At 45.1% G+C, this 25513-nt stretch overlaps 1 protein-coding gene across 3 annotated transcripts; it reads right to left on the minus strand.

The window, feature by feature from the left end:
* Nucleotides 1-113: 113 nt before the first annotated feature.
* Hmox2 (heme oxygenase 2) lies at nucleotides 114-25462 on the minus strand. Of its 3 annotated transcripts, none has more exons than XM_040748145.1 (6): nucleotides 25442-25462; nucleotides 3951-4072; nucleotides 2375-2492; nucleotides 1216-1707; nucleotides 457-583; nucleotides 114-368 (listed from the first exon to the last, which is right to left on the minus strand). In XM_040748145.1, exons 2-6 carry the CDS (start codon nucleotides 4034-4036, stop codon nucleotides 241-243), a joined length of 951 nt encoding a protein of 316 aa, XP_040604079.1. In that variant the 5' UTR covers nucleotides 4037-4072; nucleotides 25442-25462; the 3' UTR covers nucleotides 114-240. The 3 variants fall into 3 exon arrangements, with proteins under 3 accessions (XP_040604079.1, XP_005081729.1, XP_040604078.1); XM_005081672.4 differs by lacking the exon at nucleotides 25442-25462 and adding an exon at nucleotides 21138-21269; XM_040748144.1 differs by lacking the exon at nucleotides 25442-25462 and adding an exon at nucleotides 10594-10766.
* Between the last annotated feature and the right edge of the window lie 51 nt (nucleotides 25463-25513).

Genomic DNA, 25513 nt, shown 5'->3' on the forward strand with positions numbered 1-25513 from the left:
GCCAGATCAGAGGTCCAAGGCTGACTAGCAGTGGAGTATTGGCTGTTAACTACAGTAACAGCCTGTGCCTGGTATGTACCTGGATGGCAGAGAAGATGCTGTTACGCAGAGGCTCTAGTGTCTGGCTTTTATTGGTTGCTTGTTTTCTTGAACCCAGCATTAAAAAGTCACCTGAGGTGGTAGTTTAGTCAGAGGTGGAAACGGGGATGGAATAGGATGCAAATGACATTGACAGGTCCTTCACATGTAGTACCAGGCCCAGAGTCCAGCAGCCAGGGCCACACTGGCAGCTAGAATGAGCTGGAGGCTAGGCTTCCTCAGCATGGCCATGGCTGTCCGGAAGGGGCAGTTGCTGCCTTCCAGCGTACCTGCATGCAGCACAACAGGAGACACGGCATCAGTGGAGGGCAATGACACACCCACTCCTGAAATGTTAGCTCAGGACCCACAACCTACCTTTGTCTGGCTGAGCAGCATAAAAGGGGCATTTACGTACATCCCCCTTCCCATCGTGCATGGGGAGCCCGTCCTCCAGGTTTTCTCTTGCCAGCATGGAGCCAGCCTGGTCCAGTTCACTGAATATCTGAGGAGCAGAAATCAACTGAGCTATCCCTGAACTAGGCAGACTCAGAATTTGCAACCTACTCACCACCCACAGAGAAGCTAGAGTCCAGATACACCTGATCAGGACCAGCTGAACATCAAGCCAGGTCTTAGTGGGAATTCAAATGACGGCTGGTGACAGCTCCACTTTGAATGCCCACTGCTGTTCTGACACTGAGGGCTGACATGGGGTTTTGGAATCAAATGGCTTCTGCATGATCAGCCCTACGTAAGGCTTATAAAATGTACTCTACTTTCCAGTGAATCTGGCTCCATACTAAATAATTTTCCTGTCTTCGCTACAAAATGAGGAAATTACCCATTCATCAATCCTAGCAACCTGTAGAGAAAGAGGGAGACAGCTCTATTTTCAGACCCCTCAAATGCTAGAGCTTTGGTCCTTCCAATACTAGTCATGGGTCTCAAACCAGGCCTCCATCTGGGAACTACACACTGGCCCCATGCTCTCTGATGGCTAACTGGTTCCCTCATCTTTCTCTAGGGCATATAGAAGCTCATTTGTCATGCTACAAATAGCTTCTCAAGAAAGCCCTGGCTTTGATTCTACTGCTAAAAGATCAAGTTCATGCATCCATGGTCACTACCCAGTACCTGCATATTATATTCGAAGGCTTTGTTGGCCTCCTCCACGATCCTCTCTTTGGTCTTTAAATTCAGGTCCAGGGCATTCATTCTGGCTCGGTAGAACTGCTTGAATTGCTGGGCATTGTCCACATGCTCAAACAGGTAAAACTGGGTCCCTTCCCCAGTGCTGGGGAGTTTGAGTGCCCGCTGGGCCACCTTCTTCAGCACCTGGCCTCCTGAAAGGTCCCCCATGTAACGAGTATAAGCATGGGCCACCAGCAGCTCTGGTTCATTCTGCCCTACATAGTGGATTCGATCCACATACTTCTGGGCAGCCTCAGAGCACTTCACCTGCTCCTCCCAGTTTTCACCAAAGAAATACTCCATGTCCTTGATCAGTGCTTCCTTCCGGTGTAGCTCCGTGGGGAAATACAAAGGGGCAAAGGCTGGGTGGTCTTTGTTTCGGTCCATTTCCTCCTCAAGGGCCGAGTAAGTGAAATAAAGTGCGGTAGTGGCCAGCTGTGAGGGTGATGGAAGATTGTGGGAGATTATAAACCAAGCCAGCAGCTCTAAACCCACCATGTTTTGTTTTGTTTTTTCAAAGATAGGATTTCTCTTTGTAGTTCTGGCTGTCCTAGACCAAGATGGCCTCAAACTCACAGAGAACTTTCTGCCTCTGCCTCTGCCTCCCCAGTGCTGGGACTGAAGGTGTGTACTGCCACCACTGCCCAGCTTTTTTAATCCACCGTGTTTTAAGAGTAGCTCAAGACAAAAGCCACTTTGTCCAGTTCCAAAGACCCTGTGATCCCTTTTTTATATAGTAAACTACTTAACACACCTAGGAAGATTCTGTAACTTCTTAAGGAAGAGACTGTGAATATTTACAAACATATTTTTACTAATTCATTTAGGCTAGGGTTGCCACGATTAACACCCAGGAAATAAAAATTTATGCCTGGGCATGGAGGCATATACTTTTCATCCCCAGTGTTCAGGAAGCTGAGGCTGGAGGATCCAGGGTTAAAGCCAATCTAGACTATATAGCCAGACCATCTCCAAGAAAAATACCTAGCAGCTTCTCCCTTGGAGTGGTTGCTGGGCAACTTCCTCAGCCAACTAAGGCCACCCAACCTCCCATCCCTTATTAAAGTTTAGAACCCAACCCCATCTGAATGAGGGCACAAACCTTAAATAGCTCCTTCTTAATGTTTCCTTTCAAGAAGTCTTTGACAAACTGGGTATTTTCTGCCCGGTCATGTGCTTCCTTGGTCCCTTCCTTTAGGAGCTCAGAAAGGTCTGCCATTCTGTGGAGATGAGTTGTGTGAGACAGTAGTCCTTTCCAGTTCTCCAAAAAGGATTAAAGGGAAAAAGACAGTTTAGACGCCAGATACAGACTGAAGCTGGAGCTGCTCAAACACCACTCCAGCATGAACAGGTGAACCTTGTCAGCACAGAGCAGGCAGATGTGACAATCTGCCACAAAAACTCAGGGGGCATGAAGATTTTGTGTATGGTGTGTGTGTGTGTGTGTGTGTGTGTGTGTGTGTGTGTGTGTGTGTGTGTGTGTGTGTGTGTGTGTGTGTTTTGTGTATGGGGTGTGTGTGTGTGTGTGTGTGTGCGTGTTAGTAAGCAACCAAATGCATGAAATTTTGGCTCCTGTGGCCACCTAGTGGCTGAAGAAACAAAACTTAATCCAGCCCAGAAGCTGCCTTCCTCCCAATGAGGGAGGGATCCTTCAGGATGTTATGTGGATGGGCCCAGATGTGAAAAGATGAGACAGTGGAGAGACAAGGACCAAGATCTTAGCTTTGTATTCTTTCTTCTTCTCTTCTTCTTTCTTCTTCCTCCTCCTCTTTTTTGGTTTTTCCAAGACAGGGTTTGTCTGTGTAGCCCTGGCTGTTCTGGAACTCTGTAGAACTCAAACTCAAGAGATCTGCCTGCCTCTGCCTCCCAGTTTTATATTTCTTAACAGAATCACAAGGATAAAGTTACACCAATAAATGGACAAGGTAGAAAAGTGAGATCCTAAGGACAATGGAACCAAGGGAGAACTTCTGTGTATCCACACAGTCCGTTTGTTAGATTGTTTTTAGGAGATTTCACCCACATCCTGAGAATTGGTTCATTAGCAATTATTTTAACATATAAAAAATAACCTAGCCAACGACAGGACTCTAATGAGAGGCTAGAAAAATTGCAGAGCAGGGCCCAGTAATCTAAACCCTAGAGAGGTTAGCAAGTAAAGGCCTGCCCTAAAACAGAGTTCAGATTCCACATTTGGTAGGGAGATGATCTTGTAAAGGAACCAGCTTTGCCTCTCATTATTCCTCATTAGCCAAGATAAAAAGCCACTTAGGTTTGGTTTTTGCTTTTTTTTGCAAGACAGAGTTTGCCTATTTATTGGCTGTACTGGCTCCCTCTGTAGACCAGGCTGGCCTCCAACTCAGAAATATGTCTGCTGCTGGGATCAAAGGTGCACACCACCATGCCTGATACTACTTGGTTTTTAAGAAGAGAAAAATGACTACCATGAAACCCTGACTCAACACTCCCAGCATCTGGCCTGTTTCCTTGGGTAACAGAACACAGAAAACCAGGCTGGACAGGGCCCTGCAGTGCCAACCAAACATCCCAGGCTCTACACTGCTCGGGGCTAATGGGCATTCCCAAGTGCCACCTACAGACTGAACTGGGCATGCTGGCAGATGGCAGAACAGGTGCTGGACCCTCCCAATGAGAAGCAGCCAGTTGCTATCACTCACTTGGTATGGTTTTCCTTCTCTGGGGCCACAGAGTTCTTTTTCTCTGACTCATCTACCCCCTCCGAGGTCTCCACTTCTGAAGACATTGTTGCTGAGTAGTTCCTGCTGCCCTCACTCTGGTCCTGTAGAGACACAAGGAATTGGTGACTGAATAACGTCTTTTGGCTTTAAGCCAACATAACTGAGGAGACAAACCTGCACCTCAAAAGACTATTTTTCATAACAAAGCTCTGGCATTTCTGGGATCATATCAGAATATGGACAGATCTGAAGATGGACAGTGGGCTAGGTAACAGAATTATGATGCTGAATTTGTTCTTAGGCAATACACACTGACATTCAGAAGTAAGTGGCATGCTGTCTTCAATTACTCTCCCCACTTCTGAGGAATGTATGTACGTATGCATCCGTGTGAAGAAAGTAAATAAGTTAAAATGGTGAGTCTGGGTAAAAGATATACAAAGTTCTTTTTAATTTTTTTGTTTGTTTTTTCCAGACAAGGTTTCTCTGTGTAACAGTTCTGGCTGTCTTGGAACTTGCTTTGTAGACCAGGCTGGCATCGAGTTCTGGGATCTATCTACCTGCCAATGCCTCCTGAGTGTTAGGATTAAAGGTGTGCACCACCACCACTGGGCTACAAAAGTTCTTTGTACTAGTCTTACCATTTTGGTTTTTTTTTCCTCTGCATGTCTGAAATTATACACAAATAAAATGCCACCAAAGACATAAAAAAGCTGCAGGAACTCTCATTAAGCAATGCAAGGCTTCCCATTTAACCATACAGTCCTACCTGTGGGCTGCCAGGTGAAAGGAATAGAAGCAATGTTGGCTAGAGTTTAGTTAAGCCAGCTGTGCCCAATATTTCCACTGTAGAACAGAAGCAAGCCTGAGCACCTTCAAACTGTCCCCAGCCTATTCTGTACTCTGCTGGGCTGCAGGGAATAAAAAGCTAGCTGATCAACTCCCATTGCCTACTTCAAGGCTGAAATTTCATCAGCAAGGGAAATACAATCCCATACAGTTTCATCCTCAATCTCAAGATTTCTACTCAAGCAGTACATAAAGGGGGAACTTTGCAAATGAATAGTGTGGCAAAACATCACAGAAATTCCAACTCTAGAGCCATATCTGGCCAAACTGGGTCAAGGAAAAGGAAAGCTTAATTTTCTACCTCAATTAGTACTCCTTTAGCGCACATTTTCTACAATCCAGACAATTAGGTTATTATAAGAACAGCCTTTGAAGTAGGTGTGTCGCTCAGGTTAGATGCACCACTACCACTGCCCGGCTTACAGTAAGTATTTTTACAGTATGTATTTTTTAAAACAAAATAATACTAATAACTTGCTATCATTTCAACAGTCTTCTAAACTCCAAGTACAATTTACTTATTTCCCTTTGAAGATTACTGAGTCCTCAAGCTGTCTGAAAGCTTCCTTCCATGGAAGACTCAGTTACCAAATTTAACCAACATAGGCTACTGCTAGGGGAGACACTTGTGTCCATTCTTGTTGCTTAGTCACCATTCCTCAAGGGAGTGGCCATGTAGGATGATACCTTGCCCCAGTGGAAACATTTGTCTTCAATTTCTGAAAAACTACATTTCTAAATCCTCTGCTGACCTGTATACTCTAGAATATACTCCTTTAAAAACTGCTCATAGCAATCTGTATCACAATAATAAATACTTATACTATAAGGGTTTGAGCTACTCAAAGGACAGTATACAATACTGCTAACAAGCTAACAAACTGTGATCATGCACAGAATAGTCTACATTTTAAAAAAAAAATCTGAGAGGAGGTAGTGGTGCTTGCCTTTAATTTAATCCCAACACTAGAGAGGCAGAGGCAGGCTGATATTAGTGAGTTCAACCTGGTCTACAAAACAAGTTCCAGAACAGCCAGAGCTTTTACACAAAGAAACTCTGTCTCCAGAAACCTAAATAAATACAAATAAACAAATAAGAATCCAAACCACTGACTATAACTACGTATAAACAGCACAGCACTATACAGATAGAGTTCTTACCCAAGTACATTAACAATTACAGAGACGGAATTTGGAAAACTCTTCATTTTTTTTAAAGATTTATTTTGTTGATTTATCACATATACAGTGTTCTGCCTACATGCCAGAAGAGGGCACCAGATTGAATTGTAGATGATTGTGCCACCATGTAGTTGCTGGGAATTGAACTCAGGACCCCTGGAAGAGCAGTCAGTGCTCTTAACCTCTGAGCCATCTCTCCAGCCCCATTTATGGTTTTTGTTAGACAACTTAGTCAACTGGCTGTTTCTTTTATGTAGCATTATCCTATTAGAAAGTAAAAAGGGAAAAGGGTAGGAGAGGAATGCAGGGAAGGAAAGGGTAAAAAGGAAACACAGACATAGGAATTGGTTGGTGTCAGCAAACTAGTTAAGATCTGCCCTGATAAATGAACAGTCCTTGGCCCTTCTGTTACCACAAGTTGTAGCAGAAAGATCACTCTGTGCCCCACCATACCCCACCCCCTTTAAAAACAAAACAGACTGTTACTCCATAGTTCTCATCCTGCCAGCTGTTTTCCAGATCAGTGACTAGTTTTCATTCTAATTCTTGATTTGAGTGAAGCACAAGTTCCTATGACAGAGACTTCCTGCAAGAGGTACCCACGCAGCAGATCTAGAACATCCACCTCAAAACTGCTGCTCCTGGTAAAGCACATTAGGACTTAGCGAAATAACTGGTGTTATGCAAAGAAACTCTCCTCCATAGAGACCAACTCCAGCAAATTTCACAATGCCCAGGTAATTCAGAGCACTGCTGCCAGGCAGAAATGTAACCTAAGGACCAAATCATGGTCATTTCCCATCTGATGATGTAAAGAATAACAAAGACTTCTGGTATTCATTCTGCACTGAAGGAAAGAAGCAGGTTACTGAGCGCAGGTAAAAGAAAGGGAATGGCAGGGTGACCTTCTCCCTGACATTAGAACAATGCTGTAAGCTTGACTCACTGGGTAGTGACACTCAACAACAGTGAGTTTACACCCACAATATGAGTCACTGTTATTATCCCATACGCACAGGGAGGTTAAATGGCTGCTCCAAGCATTCTTTACCAAGACCTGATCATGATTCCCTCTTTGAATGGATTTCTGCTGGGCATCAGACTTCTCATCGTTCCTGAGTCCCCTGCTTCCTTCCTAGAAGGCTGTCTATGGCTCAAGATTTCACTCCTATATAGAACTGGTACCATCCTACCCTATATGTGACTGCTTCCAATTAAACCAGAAGCTTCCTACACGGCAGATCAAGATTTCCCCCAGACTCAGTTCATCAGGGTCCAGTATCACAGCAGGGCATCCATTTGGAGCCTCCAATCTGAGTTATAACTGTTACAGTGTGCACACAGCATGCACTGAGCATACAAGCTAAATGAAAGTTGTGTGTTAGGTGTATAACTGGGTATCATGACACTAAATTAACTACTATGAGATCTGATTTTAACTTCAGACCTAGTTCTCTGTTGTCTTTACTTTTCAAGTTTTAATTGACAGCTATGTACACTTGTACAATATGGGTTTTTTTGTTTATTTGTTTGGTTGGTTGGTTGGTTTTGTTTTTTATCCGAGACAAGGTTTCTCTGTGAAACAGTCCTGGCTGCCCTGGAACTCCCTCTGTAGACCAGGTTGTCCTTGAACTCACAGAGATCTGCCTGCCTCTGCCTCCCAAGTGCTGGAATTAAAGGTGTATACTTGGTCCAAAATTTGCTCTATCTTCTCAAATATGCTATGAGGACCAAAATGAGATACCATACATAAAAATGTTGTATGAAATGTAATGCTGCCTCAAATACTGATTTCTTATTGAGAAAGTTGGTAACAATGAGTAACTGGGAAAGCCCTGGGGTTTAATCCCCAACTGGGTTTAGTAAACTGGGGATAACAGCACAAGCCAGCACTTGGGAAGTAGAGGCAGGAGGTTCAAGAGTCATTCCTGGATACAGATGAGTTCAAGGCCAGCCTGAGATACATGAGACCCTGTCTCAAACAACACAAAAACTAAGAAAGAGCAGCTGGGTGATTGCAAAACAATAAATCTAACCAATTCAGATGATTCTGGACACGTCATACCAGAAAACTGCAGAAATGTGAGGAATCAGCAATACCTGTTCTTCTCAAGGTTAGACATGTGACCAAGGCAGGAAAGAAGGCCCACTATAGGTTCTCTTCAATGCTGGCTCAGCTAGAGGTTAGCTGTGTTGGATGCTGGGGACATAGAGAGCTAGATCAGCTCTAATCCAATCAGACATTTGATAACAGGGGCCTCGCAACACCAAGGAAACGACATTATCTAGGTAAACAGTTTCTGAGTTTTTATAATAAATACCCAAGGTCTCTGAACTTGGGCACTGCCATTCCTCAGGAAATCTGATACATTTTGATTTGTGGAAGTTCAATCCCACAGTTCACTGCATGGATGACTATAACCTCTTGATAAAGAGCAAGACCAGACAGGAAATCCTAGAAAAGTAAGGACTCCAGTGACAAAAATTTAGTCTGATTTATGAAACACACCCTTGCAAATAGCAAGAAAGCTAAATGCACAGGGTAGGTTTGTCCTTTGGCAGAACATTTTCCTAGTATTCTTGAAGTCCTATTTTCTACCTACGGCACTGAAAAAAATAATCAGGGTGTAGTGGTATAGCCTTATAATCTTAACACTGGGGGAAGGCAGGGAGTGAGGCAGTTCAAGGCCAACCTAAACTACATAGTGAGACCTGACCTCAAAAATAGTAACAAAAACCTAATCTAAAAGCACCATCAGGCTGGGCAGTGGTAGTGCATGCCTTTAATTCCAGCACTAGGGAGGCGGAGACAGGAGGATTTCTGTGAGGTCTAGGCCAGCTTGATCTACAGAGTGAGTTCCAGGACAGGCTGCAAAGCAAAAAAAAAGGGGGGGGGCAGCATCCTTTTAGATATTACAATCCTCAATAAGTGACATCAGCTCAGCATGTCTTAGGATCCTTCCACAAGCACTTTTTTTTTTTTTAATTGAGGAAGACAGGTATCCTCAACTCTAGCATGTCCAAATAATAGCAGTCAAAGTAGATGCCAAGGATGCAATGGTAAACACAGAAGAGGAGCCTGGAAAGGACTGTTGAGGTAATCAGGAGCCCTGGTAAGCAGTCTTCCTATTTGTCTAGCATGCGTGAGACATTAAGTTTTTCACAGCCCTACAGCAGGGGGTGGGGGAAGGAAGGAAGAGAGCCAGCCTTCCCACAATAAATGAAATCACAGCAGACTTGCTCCTGCTCCCTGACTACCATCTAACATTGTCTGGGATGAACAAACCTCCCGAACAAGAGGGCAACAATCATAAGAAGAATGAAGATAGAGCCCTGACTGAATTCAAAATTACTTGACCAGGATTTTTTTTTTTTTAAGGACAAAACCTATGTACCAATTTCCCTGAAGAAATGCTGGAGAAAAAGCTCTGGGAGAAAGGGCCGGCCCTACAGAGCTGGGGTAGCAGCAGCCATCCTCCAGACAGAGCAATTCGAGTCAATACCATGAGCCATAATTCCCAAGCCTTCTTGACCACCATTACTGGACCTCCCCCCAAGCTATGAGACAATCAAAAAGGGGTATGAGGTGACTGAACTGGGGGAACCCTACAACTGAGCTGTTGTGAGAAGCACTGTTATCAACATGCCCAGAGAGGTCTCTGTACCTGACCATGTGGTCTAGTCCCTGTTCAACGCCTATTGCCTGGGTTTCATTGTCTATGCCTACTCTGTGAAGTCCAGGGACAGGAAGATGGTGGGCAATGTGACTAGAGCCGGGGCCTATGCCTCCACTGCCAAATACCTGAACATCAGCTGCCTAATGGTCATTATCTGCATTATTATTGTCTCTGCCACCTGTGGTACATTCTGGATCCTAGTCCTGCCCTGTGCTCTGCAGTCCACAGCTGCCCACCCTTTAGTCCCAGCACTTGGGAAGCACTAATAACATTGTCTGGGATGAACAAACCTCCCGAACAAGAGGGCAACAATCATAAGAAGAATGAAGATAGAGCCCTGACTGAATTCAAAATTACTTGACCAGAATTTTTAATTCTATGTGAGCTGGGAGCTGAGGAGACAGTTCAGTGGGTAAAATCATTGAAAACCTCTATTCGATTCACATGACTCACATAAAAACAATGACACTCTGTAGCCTCAATTCTCAAGAGAGTGAGGAGAAAGGCAGATCCTTGGAGCTCACTGACTAGTCAGCCTAGCCACATCAATGAGCAGCAAGTTTAGTCAGACAGAAAACCTGTTTCAAAAACTAAGGTGGGGCCAGACAGTGGTGGAACACACCTTTAATCCCAGTAGAGGCAGGCAGATCTGTGAGTTTGAGGCTAGCCTGGTCTACAGAGTGAGTTCCAGGACAGCCAGGGCTGTTACATGGAGAAACTTTGACCTTGTCTTAAAACAAAACAAACAAAAAAAACCAAAGGAAAACAAACAAGAAACAAGCAATACAACACAACTAAAGTGGAGAAGGAATAAGCAAAATACTCAATGTTGACCTTTGGCCTCCACATGAACATACTCACATACATATACACAAAGATTGAGAGCTGCTACCTCATGTTCCTCAAACACTTACCTTGCCTCATTTAGATTATGCAATCCAAGACAACTATTCCTTTATAAGGCCTGCTTTTGTAAGAGGGCAACCCAAGGTGGTCCCAAAAGGGGAGGTGGCACACCCCAACACTTGGTGCCTGGAGAAAAGCAACCAGACTTATCAGGCCTTGGTGGACAGTCAAGTAAGAAACTCAGGGGCAATCTACACTAGATGTCACAATAGGGTCTCCACATCTCTATAGCACTAGTTACCATAGCAATTGAGAGAAACAGAAGATCTAGTTACAAGAATCTGTACCAGCCAGGGAGTGGTGGCACATGCCTTTAATACCAACATTCAGGAGGCTGAGACCAGCCTGGTCTACAGAGCAAATTCCAGGGCAGCCAAAGCTACAAAGAGAAACCCTGTCTCAAAATACAAAAGCAAACAAGAAATCTGTGTGTCAATTGCATACTGATTATTTATAAATCTAAGCAGTCCCATCTACTTTTAAAAATGTATGCTGGTGAGGCTGGAAAGATGCCTGGAGAGTAATTAAGAGCATTTACTCCCCCTTCCAGAGTTCAATTCCTAATACCCACATGGTAGTTCACAACCACCTGTAACTCCAGTTCCAGGGATCCAATGTCCCTTTTAACCCCTGCAGGCACCAGGACTGTATGTGGTACACATACATACATACTGGCAAAACACGCATAAAAATGAAAAAAAATGAATACATCTATTAAGAAATAAATAAAAGGAAGAAAACATATGCTGCTTGGAAAGTATAAGGATAGGGAAAAATAAAATAGATCAGCAACTCTAGAGAACAAAACTTTCATCAACCATTGCCTTCCATATTTCACCTGGTTTCTGTTCATGCTTCCTCGGGCCTAAAGCAAGATCAAGTAACTCCCATAGCTGTCTTATACGTTTTGGTAGTAGTTCTCTCCTACTAAAGAATCCCTGATGGATAGAGAGTAAAAGGGCTGAATTTCTTAGCACAGCCTAAACTTGAACTGCCCGAGAAACTGCACTTCCATCTCATGTTTTTACTTCCTAACGTAATCAGCAAGGCACCATGACTGGGGTCCTCAACTGTGTTCTCTCATCAAATAAGGGCTGGTTTACATACGACAACTATGACCCACAGGAGGAGCCACACACCAGAGTATAGACTCATCAAGTGTTTTCTATACTAGAAAGTCACTAGGGGCTGGAGAGATGGCCCAGCAACTAAGAACACTTGCTGCTCTTGATAAGAACTGAATTCAGACTCAAACACCATGTTAGGTGACTCACAAGTACTCATAACTCTAGCTCCTGAGGATATGAAATCCTCTTCTGGCCTCTGCACACACATTACAAACACACCCAAGACACACATGCACATAATTAAAAATAAAAAAGTATTTTTGAAAATATTCTTAGGGGGCTGGCGAGATGGTTCAGAGGTTTAGAGCACTGACTGCTCTTCCAGAGGTTCTGAGTTCAATTCCCAGCACCCACATGATAGCTCACAACCATCTATAAAGAGATCTGATGACCTCTTCTGGTGTGCAGGCAAACATACAGACAGAACACTGTATATATAATAAATAAATTCCTTCAACTAGATTTCTAGGAAAGCTTTCTAGACACTTCAGCTCCTCAATGATACTCTCCAGGATTGAGGGGAAGAGGCAACTGGCTGCTGCTTTGCATTATTTGATCTACACCAAAAAATTTCCAGAGTTGTTATTTTCCTGACTCCTGGATTTCTCAGAATGTTTTTCCAACCCAACAGTCATTTGCTGCTTGCATGAAGGCAGTATATGACTAACGCATTTCAGCATTTGTATCATACTACATTATCCTATGATCTGAAGATGGAATCCCTCCATCTGAAAGTTCCTAGAAAATGAGTTCACAAAATCTAACAGCAGGCATCTGCTAAGACACCCTCCTTGCGTAGCAGTTCACACCATGTGCTGTTTAACACACAGGAAGCTGAAATAGTATACTAAGTAATCATCTCTAGAGCCTCACCACTAGAGAGCACTCAGTAAAAGCTAACTAAAATCAGTCAACTGAGAAGTCTACTAGCTACACAGAGGACAAGAGGCAGCACAAGGATGTGGCAGTGGCTAAAGCCCTGGTTTTCAATGCTCACAACCAGAAGCAAACCCTGGTTCTACCACATAACAACTCAGGTAATTTCTCTGAGTTTCTACTCTTTGCAGTAACAATTCTGAAAGGCAGATATAAGGAACTAAATGAGTTCTAAAACTGTCAAGCTGCAAGACATGATTACATACACCTGTCTTTTTTTTTTTTTTTTTTTTTTTTTTGAGACAGAGTTTCTCTGTGGCTTTGGAGGCTGTCCTGGAACTCGCTCTGTAGACCAGGCTGGCCTCGAACTCACAGAGATCCGCCTGCCTCTGCCTCCCGAGTGCTGGGATTAAAGGTGTGCGCCACCAACGCCCGGCTGATACCGAGATTTTTAAGATACACATAGCTTATAGAATCCTTATAGAGAATGGCATAACAGAATCCTTGGTTCTAGCTGGATGTAGTGGCGTAAGTCTTTAATCCCAGCACTCAAGAGGCAAAGGCAGAGAGTTCTCTGTGAGTTCCAAGGTTAGTCTGATCCACAGGGTGAGTTTCCCTGTCTCAGGGAAAAAAATGTTGGGAATAGGCAAAAGTACCTTATCCTAAGTACTGCCATTTTGACTTCAGACTCCATTTTACCTGTAGGGCGAAACAAAGTTCATGTTCCCAAGCCCTAGGGGAACTGGGGAGTCTGTCCTGGAACTCTCAGAGATCCTCCTGTCTCTGGCTCCCAAGTGCTTGGATTAAAAGTATGTGCCACCATGCCCCAGCCTGCTATACAGCTTTTTCCCCCCATTGGTGTTTTTGACTGCAAGTATGTGTGAGGGTGTTGTAGGCATTTCGGACAGATCAGGTAGGACAGACATTTTGGCACTCGGGAGTCACAGAATACTGAGTGTTACACAGCTCAGATGGAAAGGTATCCTGGAGCTTTGGGAGCCAAGGACTACCACAGGCTGCAGTAAGCATAGTATCAGTCTATCGGCTGTGCTCCAGCAGGTGGTCTTCCAGCTGGGGATGTTTGCCCAGTGTAGCAGTTTTGCTCCGGAAGGAGGTTTCCTGGGGGAAGTTGCTACAGTTCAGCTCTGCTCCCAGGAGTAGACAGCCGAGTGTCTCCACTCAGCCAGGAGAAGGTTTCCCCAGCAAAAGTGTTAAAGCCCTGCTTGCTCTGCTCTGCCCTGCCCAGGGTCGCCTCTACTCTGGGCCTCCGCAAAAGATCTTCACCCAAAGCTCATCCAAGGGGTTTATTGGGAGGGAAGAATCCAGAAGAGTGGCTGTCTGGCAGAGGACAGCCTGGTAGCATGAACAGCCACAAGCTGAACAGACACAGGGTCTATATAGGGCTTTCTGGGTGGGAATTGGTCAGATTTCAATGCTGAGCTCAGATTGGCTAGAGTTCCTGCTCAAGGATTGGTTAGTTTTCTGCACAGGGTTAAGGTCAGATTTGCCTCTGGTTTCAGGGCCAAAGTGTGTTTCTTTCTCTGGTCCTTTAGCTTTTTGGCTCTAGTTTTAGGGCCAGGGTGTATTTCCTCCACTGGCTATGATTCCAGGGCCAAAGTGTGTTTCTTTGGCTCTGCTCAGGATGTGTTTCTTTGACTGGTCCCTTTTCCCCACAGGTATCAGATCTTGGGAGTTACAGACAACTGTTAGCTGCCATGTGGATGCTGGGAATTGAACCCCGATCCTTTCTTAGAGCAGTCAGTGCTCTTAACTGCTGAGCCATCTCTCCTGTCCACTGTTATACATTAAACATTATGGCTGTTCCTAACAACAAAACAAACAAATGAATCTAATCGGCTGGACTGAAAAGCTTATATTCTGCGCCACTTGACAATGATGGAATAAATAGGACCATCTTTAAATCTCAATTTGTGGAAATATAACTGTAACTTGGCACAGATGTTTGTTTTTTGTTCTTAAGGTTCTGTAATTTTCTGGCTCGGGGTGGCAGTTCAGTTCCTGAGTCTGTTCTGTGGCCCTCATCCATCAGTAGTCCCTTGATTACAATAAAATTTTGTCATCTGCATTGGTTTGGTGTGTGAGTTGTGTTGGCTCCCAGCAGACCCCTTAATAAAATAACAGCAGCAACAACAAATCCACCCTGGATTGGGCAGTGATGGCACACACCTTTAATCCCAGTAGACAGGAGGCAGAGGAAGGCAGATTTCTGTGTTTTGAGGCCAGCCTGGTCTACAGAATGAGTTCCCAGACAGGCTCCAAAGCTACAGAGAAGCCCTGTCTCGAAAAACCAAACTAAAGCCGGGCGTTGTTGGCGCACACCTTTAATCCCAGCACTCGGGAGGCAGAGGCAGGCGGATCTCTGTGAGTTCGAGGCCAGCCTGGTCTACAGAGTGAGTTCCAGGACAGCCTCCAAAACAATTCAGAGAAACCCTGTCTCGAAAAACCAAAAAAAAAAAAAAAAAAAAAAAAAGACATATATGTCTGTATGTCTATGTGTATGTGTACAAGCATGCAGGTTTCTGTGGAGGGCACTGGAATCCTGTGGAGTTGGAGTTACAGGGAGTTGTGAGCCACCTAACTCCAGCCCTTTCCAAGAGCAGCAGGTTCTCAGGTTCTCCTAACTTCTGAGCTGTCTCTCCAACCCTTATACCAGCTAGGGATTTTTTGTTTTGTTTTGTTTTGTTTTTGAGGCAGGTTTCTCTGTATTGCTTTGGAGGTTGTCCTGGAACTGGCTCTGTAGACTAGGCTAGTGTCAAACTCAGAGATCCTCCTGCTTCTGCCTCCCGAGTGCTGGGATTAAAGATGTGCACCACCACCATCACCACCTCTACCACCACTGCCACCTGACTCTTTATACCAGCTATTTACATACATGCTGGAGATCAGAAATCAGGCTTTCATGGCAAACACTGTACCATCACCTCCTCACTCCCATGTACATCCTTTTAAATCATCATTATAAATGACCTTTAAATAGGTCATTGCCTCCTCCTCCATCTTCTCCTCAGTGTTCAATGGTTAAGAGTACTGGCTGTTCCAGAGGATTCAGGTTTGATTCCCAGTACCCAAAAGGTGGTTTATAGCCATCTTTAACTCCAGTTTTAGGAGAATTGAATGAAGCCTTTTCCTGACCTCTAGGCATGCATATATATATTCATGCAGGCAAAACACTTAACCACATTAAAAATAAATTTAAGTCAAGCATTGGTTTGAGGCCAGCCTGGTCTATAGAATGAGTTCCAGGACAACCAAAGACACACAAAGAAGCCCTGTCTCAAAAAAACCAAAAGCACAAACAAAAACAAAAATAGAAAAGAAGTAGTTTGGGATCTCAGGTAAATGTGGGAGTGAATACAAACTACAGTACAACCAGTATCCTGAAACTACAAAGGCCAAGAAAAACTGGGAGCATTCACAAAAGCTAGGGACAAAGCGGCAGTCCTGTTATGCTGTTCTTCCCTGAAGCCCTTTTAAAGTTACTGAGAACTATGTGAATAATTAGGCTCATGATACTCCTGGGAAGGAAGCAAATCCATTTGTGTGACAAAAAGTTAATTTCCCCCTAGGCAGAAAGAAGTAACATCTGCTTGCTTGGCCTCTTGCACACAAACTGACCACACATTAAAACCACCCAATGACCATCCTTTTTGTTCCTCTTCTGCTGTTACTTTGCTCAAGTAACCCATCAATTTATCTCTATAGACCTTTCAATTCATTCCCTTCTCTGCCTAGCCTGCGCTTTATGCCAGAGGACTAATCAATATAATCACATTCTAAAAACTACTGATTCCCAGTCCCAATCTCAGATTTACCAAAACAGATGATTTTAGTAACCCCCATCTTAGATCAATAAGCAACATTAAAAGGTTCCACAGACTGTAAGACTCATCACAGTTTTTGTTTGTTGGTTGGTTGGTTTTTTGAGACAGGGTTTCTCTGTGAAACAGTCCTGGCTGTCCTGGAACTCACTCTGTAGACCAGGCTGGCCTCAAACTCTCAAGAGATCTGCCTGGCTCTGCCTCCTGAGTGCTGGGATTAAAAGCGTGTGCCACCCAGCTAAGACTCATCACGTATTAAACCCCCCCCCTTTTTTTTTTTGGATTTTACGAGACAGGGTTTCTCTGTATTGTTTCAGAGGCTATCAGTCCAGCCCGGCCTCGAACTCACAGAGATCCGCCTGCCTCTGCCTCCCGAGTGCTGGGATTAAAGGCGTGCACCACCACTGCCCGGCTTAACCCCCGGTTTTTAATATAAAAACTAAAGCTTAGGTGAGGTGTGGTAGTACACACACTAATCCCAACACCGAAGAGGCAGATCTATGTGAGTTCAGGCTAACCAGGAATACACGCGTAGTAAGGGAGACCCTGTTTCAAAGAAGAAAGAAAACATTTATCCCAATACTTAGGAGGCAAAGGAAGGAGGATCCAGGTTGGAGGCCAGTCTAGTATATGGCGTTCCAGGCCAGGTGGGTGAGATGAGACTGTCTTTAAAAATAAATAAATAAAAGAAGAGGAGCTGGAGAGACGGCTCAGTGGCTCATTTGCTGCTCTTGAAGAAGACCCAGGTTTTGTTTCCATCACCCACATGGTGGCTTAATTCTAGATCCACGGGACCTGCAGGTGTTAGGCACATGTGTGGTGCACACATTTGTAAAAATGATCTAACTTTTTTCAAGAATAAAAAGTCAACAAATGTTTTAACTGGGTATTATGGCACACACCTGGGATCTCAGCACTCAAAGAACTGAAGCAGGGGATCTCCAGCTCAAGTCCAGCCTGGGCTACAGAGATCCTTGATGACAAAGAGAGCAAAATAGGGCCAGGCAGAGTGCAGTGAAGAAAGGTATTTGTCACCAAGCCTGTGTTTGAGTCCTGGGACCCACCATGAAGTGTAAAGAGAGAACCAATTCCCACACGATGTCCTCCTTCCTTATCAATTTTTAAGACTTAAAACAACCAATTAAAAAAAATCTCTTTCAGGGTCTAGAGAGATGGCTAGGCAGTTAAGAGCACTGGCTGCTCTTCCAGAGGTCCTGAGTTTAATTCCCAGCCCCCACATGGTGGCTCACAACCATCTATAATGGGATCTGATGCCCTCTTCTGACTTAAAGGCGTACATGTAGATAGAGTATTCATACATGACATATATATCCCTTTAAAAAATCTCTTGGACAGCAAGATGGCTCATCTGGTAAAAGTACAAGCTTAACCACCTGAGCTGAGCTTTACTGCAAGAACTCACAGTGGAAGGAGAATCAACTTTTACAAGCTGGAAAGCACGCAAGCCCTCACACACTCTCATAATTTTTTTTTGCATTTTCATTTTTTCTCTCATAATTTTTTTAACAATTTAGAAAATCTCTCTCTCTATTGTCAAATACTGATAATAAGAGGGCTGGAGAGGAAGCTCTGTGGTTAAGAGCACAGGCTGCTCTTCCAGAGGATACCGGTTCAATTCCCAGCACATGCAGCAAGCACCCAGCAAAGCACCCAGTGGCTCACGACTGTCTGTAACTCAAGTGCCAGGGGATCTGAAACCTTCACACAGACATGCATGCAAGCAAAACTCCAATGCACATAAAATACATTTAAAAATAAGAATTGATAATAACATCTCCACCTATAAAAACAATGAGAACTTATTCAGATTACAACAAAACTTTAAAACCTTTATCCTGTTTTTGTCTTTTTTTTTTTAAAGGTAAATTCTAAAGCAGCTCAGGTTAGCCTCAAACCCTCTAAGTAGCCAAGGATGACCTTGAATTCCTCCAAATGCTGGCATTACGGCCACCCATTTTGTACCAGCCTCAAAATTCCCATTGGTTGCTCCCCAACCCTCCAAAAATGGATACATTTAGGTAACTTTTACTTAACCATGGACAGTAAGATACAAGGAGAAACATTTGGGGGTTTTATTTTGTTTTGTTTCTCTAAGAAGTAACAAGCTGAATTATGAATTTTACTCTAAATTATATAGTTCCAGATTCTAAAAGATCTGCCTTCTGGAAGGGTAATAGTGCAGCTTTTGGTGCAGTCCTGATGCAAAGCCCAAGCTGTCCTGTAAAAAGTCAGCTGTTAAAGGAAATTTTTTTTAAAGATTTACTTATATTATGTATACAATATTCTGTCTGCATGTATTCCTGCACACCAGAAGAGGGCACCAGATCTCATTAGAGATGGTTGTGAGCCACCATGTGGTTGCTGGGAATTGAACTCAGGACCTCTGGAGGAGCAGCCAATGCTCTTAACCTCTGAGCCATCTCTCCAGCCCTTAAAGGAGATTTTTAAAAATCAAGGTAGGCCCAATTGCATGTTTTAACAAATTTGTGTAAGCTAAAGGAAGTTAACATTTGACCTTCTCTAGCTCAACCGCCTTATCATTTCTGGAGGGCTCATATTCCTGACTCTGGTGACTCAACAGCATCTCAACTGACTGCCCTAAGCAAAGAAAAAAGGAACCAAGTCTAACTATGAAGGAACCACAGGATTTCCTCTTCATGTCCCCAGTGGTTATCAGGTCATTCACTCAGCATGCAACTTTCCAAGGCTCACAGATTCTCACACCCTAATCAGTGTTTTGGCTGAGGCACTGTATTAGACAATGTTTACCAATTTTATCAAGTGAACTGATTAAATTCCTACTGAACTGGCAACTCCTAGTAAACAAGGACTATACCTTGTAATGTTTTTGGGGGGAAAGAATTCTGAATAAACACTTTTCACTCCTCAAAGAAACTAAAAGCAGCCAGGAGGTGGTGGCACACGAGCCTTTAATCCCAGCACTCGGGAGGCAGAGGCAGGTGGATCTCTGTGAGTTCGAGGCCAGGCTGGACCGATAGCCTCCAAAACAATACAGAGAAACCCTGTCTCGGAAAAACAAAAACAAACAAACAAACAAAAAAACATACAGTTAGCTCCCAGCATGATGGTATACATCTTTAATCCCAGCACTGGGGAGGCAGAGGCAATAGGATCTTTATGAGTTGAAGCCGGTCTACACAGTCAGTTTGAGGACAGTAAGGGCTAAATAATTTTAACAGAGACTCTGTCCCAAAGGAAAAAGATGGTTTAGGCTGGGGCACTTATGAGACTGAGGCAGAAGGATATCAAATTCAGCCAGCACAGACATAGCAAGAATTCCTTTTGTCAAGCTGGGTGTTGGTGATGCACGTCTTTAATCCCAGCACTTGGGAGGCAGAGGCAGGCAGATCTCTGTGAGTTCGAGACCAACCTGGTCTACAAGAGCGAGTTCCAGGACAGCCTCCAAAGCCACAGAGAAACCTTGCCTGGAACCCCCCCCCCAAAAAAAGAATTCCTTTTCTCAAAATACAAAACACTAGGTAGGACTGAAAAGGGTTCAGTGGTTAAATATGTACTCATGATGTTCAACCTTCACCATCCAAAAATATTTGTATTAGTAATAATTATACATTCTATATGGTAACATTTACGATGACTATTATAAATAGCACCACACCAGAAAGAGAAAAGCACAAAACCTGTGACAGGCTTATTTCCTTCTACAGGACTGGACTGCTTAAGGCCAGTATGACCACTTAAACAACCATTTCTAATCTCCAATCTCTAATCTGAAAGAACACAGGACATCCGGCAGGCCACCAGAATTGAGATCACCCATGCCATTGCCTTGCCTGTGGGATGTTAGTCGATTTACTTCACCAGTCTCTAAAGGATCTCATTTTTAAGGTGGGAAAACAGAAGTACTGAGTAAGGGTTGAAGTGCAGGCGGTTTCCTCAACTGGACAGCATTATATGGTGTTTATGTCCCTCGGTCACACTCCCTCTTGTTGTGTTTGTGGCGCCAGCAATAGAAACAGTAAGGGTGAACAGCCACGAGTCACAACAACCGGCCCTTCAGAACCGATTTAAACGGCATGACACAAACAGCCCTTGTGCAAACACTGTGTAAGGCGGTCCTGGCAGTTTTTAAAGGGCAATTAAGTCACTTAGAGCACTGTGCTTTGGAGGTGACAGGTGACCTCCCCGTCCAGACCAACTGGCTGCATCTATGGCTGAGTCCTCCCAGTCTTGCATTCTGCACCAGACGTCACTCATGAAGTCCCCACAGGGATTCTAAGGGATCACTGGAGGGCGGGCCAGGAAGGCCGCCACGCCCCGGGCTTCTCCGGGACCTCAGGTGGGCTCCAGAGCTGGGCTGCACTAACTTCGACCCCGGAGTCACCTCGTCAAGAGCATTCGGGACGCTGGGAGGGGCTGGGCCCCACGGGGGACACCAAACGACGCTTGGGTCCGGAGGTCAAAGGTCTTCTAGAGCGCGGCACCAGCAGTTTCGGGCTCACCTGACGCTCCAGGCCCGCTCGGTGCCCCCTCCCCGACCCCCGTCTCCCGATACCCGGCCTCAGCCCGCTTCCGGCCGCCCCCTCGTCCGGATGTCGCCTCAGGCTGGCGGCCGAGTCGCCGCGAGCCAGCCGATCAGAGCTCTGGAGGAAGGCTTCCAGCAAGCGAGGACCCGGACGAGCAAGGCCGGGAACGGTGCGGGCCACTCACCCGCAGCCGCTTCGCAGGTCCGTCAGTCGCCGCGTCAGTGGCTTCCTCAGCGCCGCGGTAGCCGAGCGGGCTAGCGCGAGGACGGCGGGACGTGCGCACGCAGAGAGGGGCGGGGGCTGGCAGGCCACGCCCCCAAGCGCGCCGCAGCTTGCTGGCGGCGTGTGGCTACGCTGACACCGCCTGCCACGCAGAGTCGGCAATGGTAGTATTCAGGAGAGGAAGTGTGTCAACAAAAGCCAACTGTTTGTTGGTTGAGAGTGGTGGCTCAAGTCTGGAATCCCAGAACTCGGCGCGGGGAGAGAGGCGCTGAGGCAGGAGGATTGCCCTGAGTTTAAGGAAACCTTAAACTCCGAGAGTTTGTCCAAAACAAAACAAAAACATACAACAACAAAACAGGGTTGGGGATTGGAGATGTAACTCTTCGAAAAAGGATTATTGCATTTTAACACCGCAAAAAAAAAAACAATATAAAACAAACCCAAAAAACAAAGAGAGAAAGAAAAAAGAACGAACGTTTTGCAGTGACATAGTTTTCTTGCAGTAGGAGCCAAGTTGTCAATTTCGACATGTACCTTTTGACAACTTGGCACTTAGCACGCATGAGCCAGCCCCGGGCAGTTCCAGTGCAAACGCTAATCATGACTCCTTCTTCGTCCGCCTCTGCCTAGTCTCCTTTGTGGACCTTGATTGTGGAGACTAGAGAGATGCTCTCGCTGAGGAGCCAGTTCTATTTCCAGCACCCAAGTAGGCCATCTAGCAACTGCCTGTAAGTCCAACCTCAGGGCAACTAACGCCCTCTTCTGGCCTCCACTAGCACATGTACATAACCACACACAAATGCACTTAATCAAAATTTTTCTTTTAAAAAAATTTTTAAAGATCTTGCTTATACAGTCTGGGAGCTCAAGACTCTCCTACCTCAGCTAGTTCCAGGACAGCCTCCAAAGCCACAGAGAAACCCTGTCTCGGGGGAAAAAAGAAAAAAAAAAAGACTCAGGATTAAGAGGTAGATGGATCTCTGTGAATCCAAGGCCACCCAGATCTACCCAAGATTGATCCAGTTCTAAAGAGAAACAGCTCGCACACAGATGATCTCAGCACCTGGGATCGCACACCTTTAACGCCAGCACTAGGGAGGTATATAAAACAGGAGCAAGGTCTCAGCATCGGGCATTCATTCTCCAGCCATGATGGGGAGAGGCAGCAGGATCAGCCCAGTCAGCCTGAGGTAGTGGTAAGAGCTATCGGTCCCCTGTCACTTTGCTTCCCTGATCTCTAGGGTGAGCCCCAATATCTGTCTTTGGGTCTTTTATTTTTCTTGTTACTTTCTCTCGCTGACTTGTCTACCCAGCCCCCTAATGCTCTGTTTCTACCTCTGTATGTTCAGGTGCACCTGTTGCCACACAGGACTAAAAAATTCATTTTATCATGACCTCTTTATTTGGCCAATCCACGCAACACAGAACACCGGACAGGCTTCCCAGCCCTGGCATTAAAGGTATGCGCCATCACCACCCGGTGTTCCTCCATCTTAACTCTGCCAACTCTACTGAAAAGAGAATTGAACAAAAACAACACAAAACCAAAAACACTCTAGTTGAGAAGCCACCAGCTGAGGCTCATAGGGAGAAGTCTCATGGCCAGCCCACTAGGTGAGCCTAAGCAGCCTGAGAAGGGTGTTTGGACCAATGATCAACCATAGCCATTTGCTTTGGACAAACTTCAGCTATACTTCAGCTATGTGTTTTGAGCCAGTCTTGCCTTTTAAGCACCTATGAGAGACACTGAGATTTGTGCTTGGACTAATCATTGCCTTGACTCTTTTTTTTTTTGGTTTTTCGAGACAGGGTTTCTCTGTATTGTTTTGGAGGCTGTCCTGGAACTCGCTCTGTAGACCAGGCTGGCCTCGAACTCACAGAGATCCGCCTGCCTCTGCTTCCCAAGTGCTGGGATTAAAGGCGTGCGCCACCAACGCCAGGCATTGCCTTGACTCTAAGCACCAATCATGGTCATCTTTTTGCTAGAGCACAAGGAGACACGTTCCCCCTCTTCTGAGATGGAAATGGCTGCAAGATTATTTAGAGTTCACTGAGGCTCTTGATAAGCAATAAATTGGTTTAACAGATCTTCCAACAGTCCTCCCCAGAGCTGTGCCTTCAGGAACTAAAGCAATTTTTATGATTGTTAGTTTTCTCCAGGTGTCTGTGGAGCGTTCCAGCTGGTTGGTGCTGGCATAATCTAGTCCAGCTGGCTGTTTGACAGTTCTGTTACATAAGGCAGCAGGAGAAAGTCCACCAGCTGTTAATTAGGGAATTAGATTGCCCCACTCCCCAAAGGCTGTGCTTATTTGCAGGAAAATGAAGCAGGAATGCTTACGATAAGAACCTGAAGAGCTTATCATTAACATCAAATAGTGATTTTAACAGATGTTTGCAATGCTCTACCCATGCCCACCACCTGCTCAGAAAGCCATGGGTTCTCTTTGTCTCATTGGCATAACATAGTAGGGTGGCAGAGATGACATGTGTAAAATAAATTCATAAATGGATACCCATGCTCCTCCTGTAAGCAACCCTAATAAAATCATTACGAAAAAAATGAAATTCTTAAAAAAATCATTAAGAGGGCTGGAGAGATGGCTCAGAGGTTAAGAGCAGTGGCTGCTCTCCCAGAGGTCCTGAGTTCAATTCCCAGCAACCATATGGTGGCTCTCAGCCATCTATAATGAGATCTGGTGCCCTCTTCTGGTGTGAAAGCATACATGCAGGCAGAACATTGTATACATAATAAATAAATAAATCTTTAAAAAAAATCATTAAGAAAAAAAGGGGAGCTAGAGAGAGCGCTCAGTAGTTAAGAGTACTTGCTGCTCTTCCAGAGGATCCCAGTTCAGTCCCCAGCACCCACATCAGGCATCTCACAACCACATGCAACTCCAGTTCCAGGGGACCAGACACCCTTCTGTTCCTCACAGATCCCTGCACACATGTACACAGACACATATACACAAAGTTAAGAGTAAAGTGTTTTAAGCTTTTTAGAAATGTTTAAAATAATTTTAATAAAATGTAAACACTTTTTAAAATGTTTAAAGAATAAGAAAACAGCAAATGTGAAAATAGAAGAAAGACTGGCTGGAAAGGTAAGGGATCAACAGGAGTAGGAGGACAACAACAAAGGGTAAGGGGGGGAGGGGGCTGGGTGAATGTGATAAAAACACATTTTATACATCCATAAAAATGTCAGACGCCTGGCGGTGGTGGTTGCACACCTTTCATCCCAGCACCAGGGAGGCAGAGGTCAGTGTTGGTAACCCTGGCTTCTCCCTCTCCCCGGGTCCTGGGCATCCTGGTCCTGTTCCTGCTCCCAGCTCCTCTCCTCCTCCCGCCCTGTGGTTTCTCCCTAGCACCGGCCTGTCACTCTGAGCCAGCCCTCTCCTGGGCCTGGGCCTTCCCCTTAGGGAACCTTTCCTGGTCGCAGGGCCTCTCTAATCCTTGGGCTCTCTCCTTGCCCTGGGATCGCTCTTCTCTTGGCTACCTTCCCTCACCCCGGATCCATCTTGACAGGTGATCGATCACTCCTCACTGACAGCTCAAAGGCTGTCAAAGGTTGCATGGCTGTGTCGTGCAGGCATTAGGTGGCTGCATAAGGACTCTGCATGCAGAAACCATGTGGAACTGGGACTGAATGGAGCTGGGCCAATGGCAGCTCCGTGACTCCAGTTTCAATGGCCCCAGCTGCTGAGACTCGTTCTAAACCACTCCCTTTCCCTTTAGAAGCAAGCAACCCCCCCCCCCCTTGCTCCCTTTTCCAATAAACTCCATGAGGGTTTGTTGAGTTTGGTGGATCGTGTTTCATGGCCCGAAGCTGCAGCAAAGAACAACAGTCAGCCTGGTCTACAGAGCGAGTTCCAGGACAGCCAGAGCTATAAAGAGAAACCGTATATGGAAACATCCCCCCCCCCCAAAAAAAAAGTTAAAAAAAAACCGTAGTCCTGCAAAAGTGATAGAAAGGAGTCCCACAGATGGCCGCAGAGGGGTAAGAGCATGGACACTTAATCATTAGGTGATAGTCAGTGAAGATAGATGTTCATGTATTTACTAAAATAGTAACCAAGCCAGGTGTGGCACCAGTACTGGTGAGGCAGAACCTGGTCTACTTATCAAGTTCCAGGCCAGACGAGACTACATTGTGGGACCTCATCCATAATAATTATGATGATGATAATGCCAAAAACATTTTGTGAGTTTAGATCCATGTTTCATATAATGTATATATAACGAGCCAAGCATGGTAATCCATACCTCTAATTCCAGCACTCAGGAGGCTAAAACAGGTATTCCATCCAGAAGAAACCCCACCTCTCACCCCCATCC

The sequence above is a fragment of the Mesocricetus auratus genome, unplaced genomic scaffold (assembly GCF_017639785.1).
Source record: "Mesocricetus auratus isolate SY011 unplaced genomic scaffold, BCM_Maur_2.0 Super-Scaffold_100007, whole genome shotgun sequence".
Lineage (NCBI taxonomy): Eukaryota > Metazoa > Chordata > Mammalia > Rodentia > Cricetidae > Mesocricetus > Mesocricetus auratus.

Bases quoted from the DNA above. Each gene is read 5' to 3' on its own strand.
- Hmox2 (XM_040748145.1), bottom strand. From the start codon at position 4,036: ATGTCTTCAGAAGTGGAGACCTCGGAGGGGGTAGATGAGTCAGAGAAA. The intron at 1,708-2,374 runs GTTTGTGCCCTC...TCACCCTCACAG, and splicing joins TTAAGAAGGAGCTATTTAAG to CTGGCCACTACCGCACTTTA. The intron at 369-456 runs GTAGGTTGTGGG...TGCTGCATGCAG, and splicing joins TGCTGCTCAGCCAGACAAAG to GTACGCTGGAAGGCAGCAAC.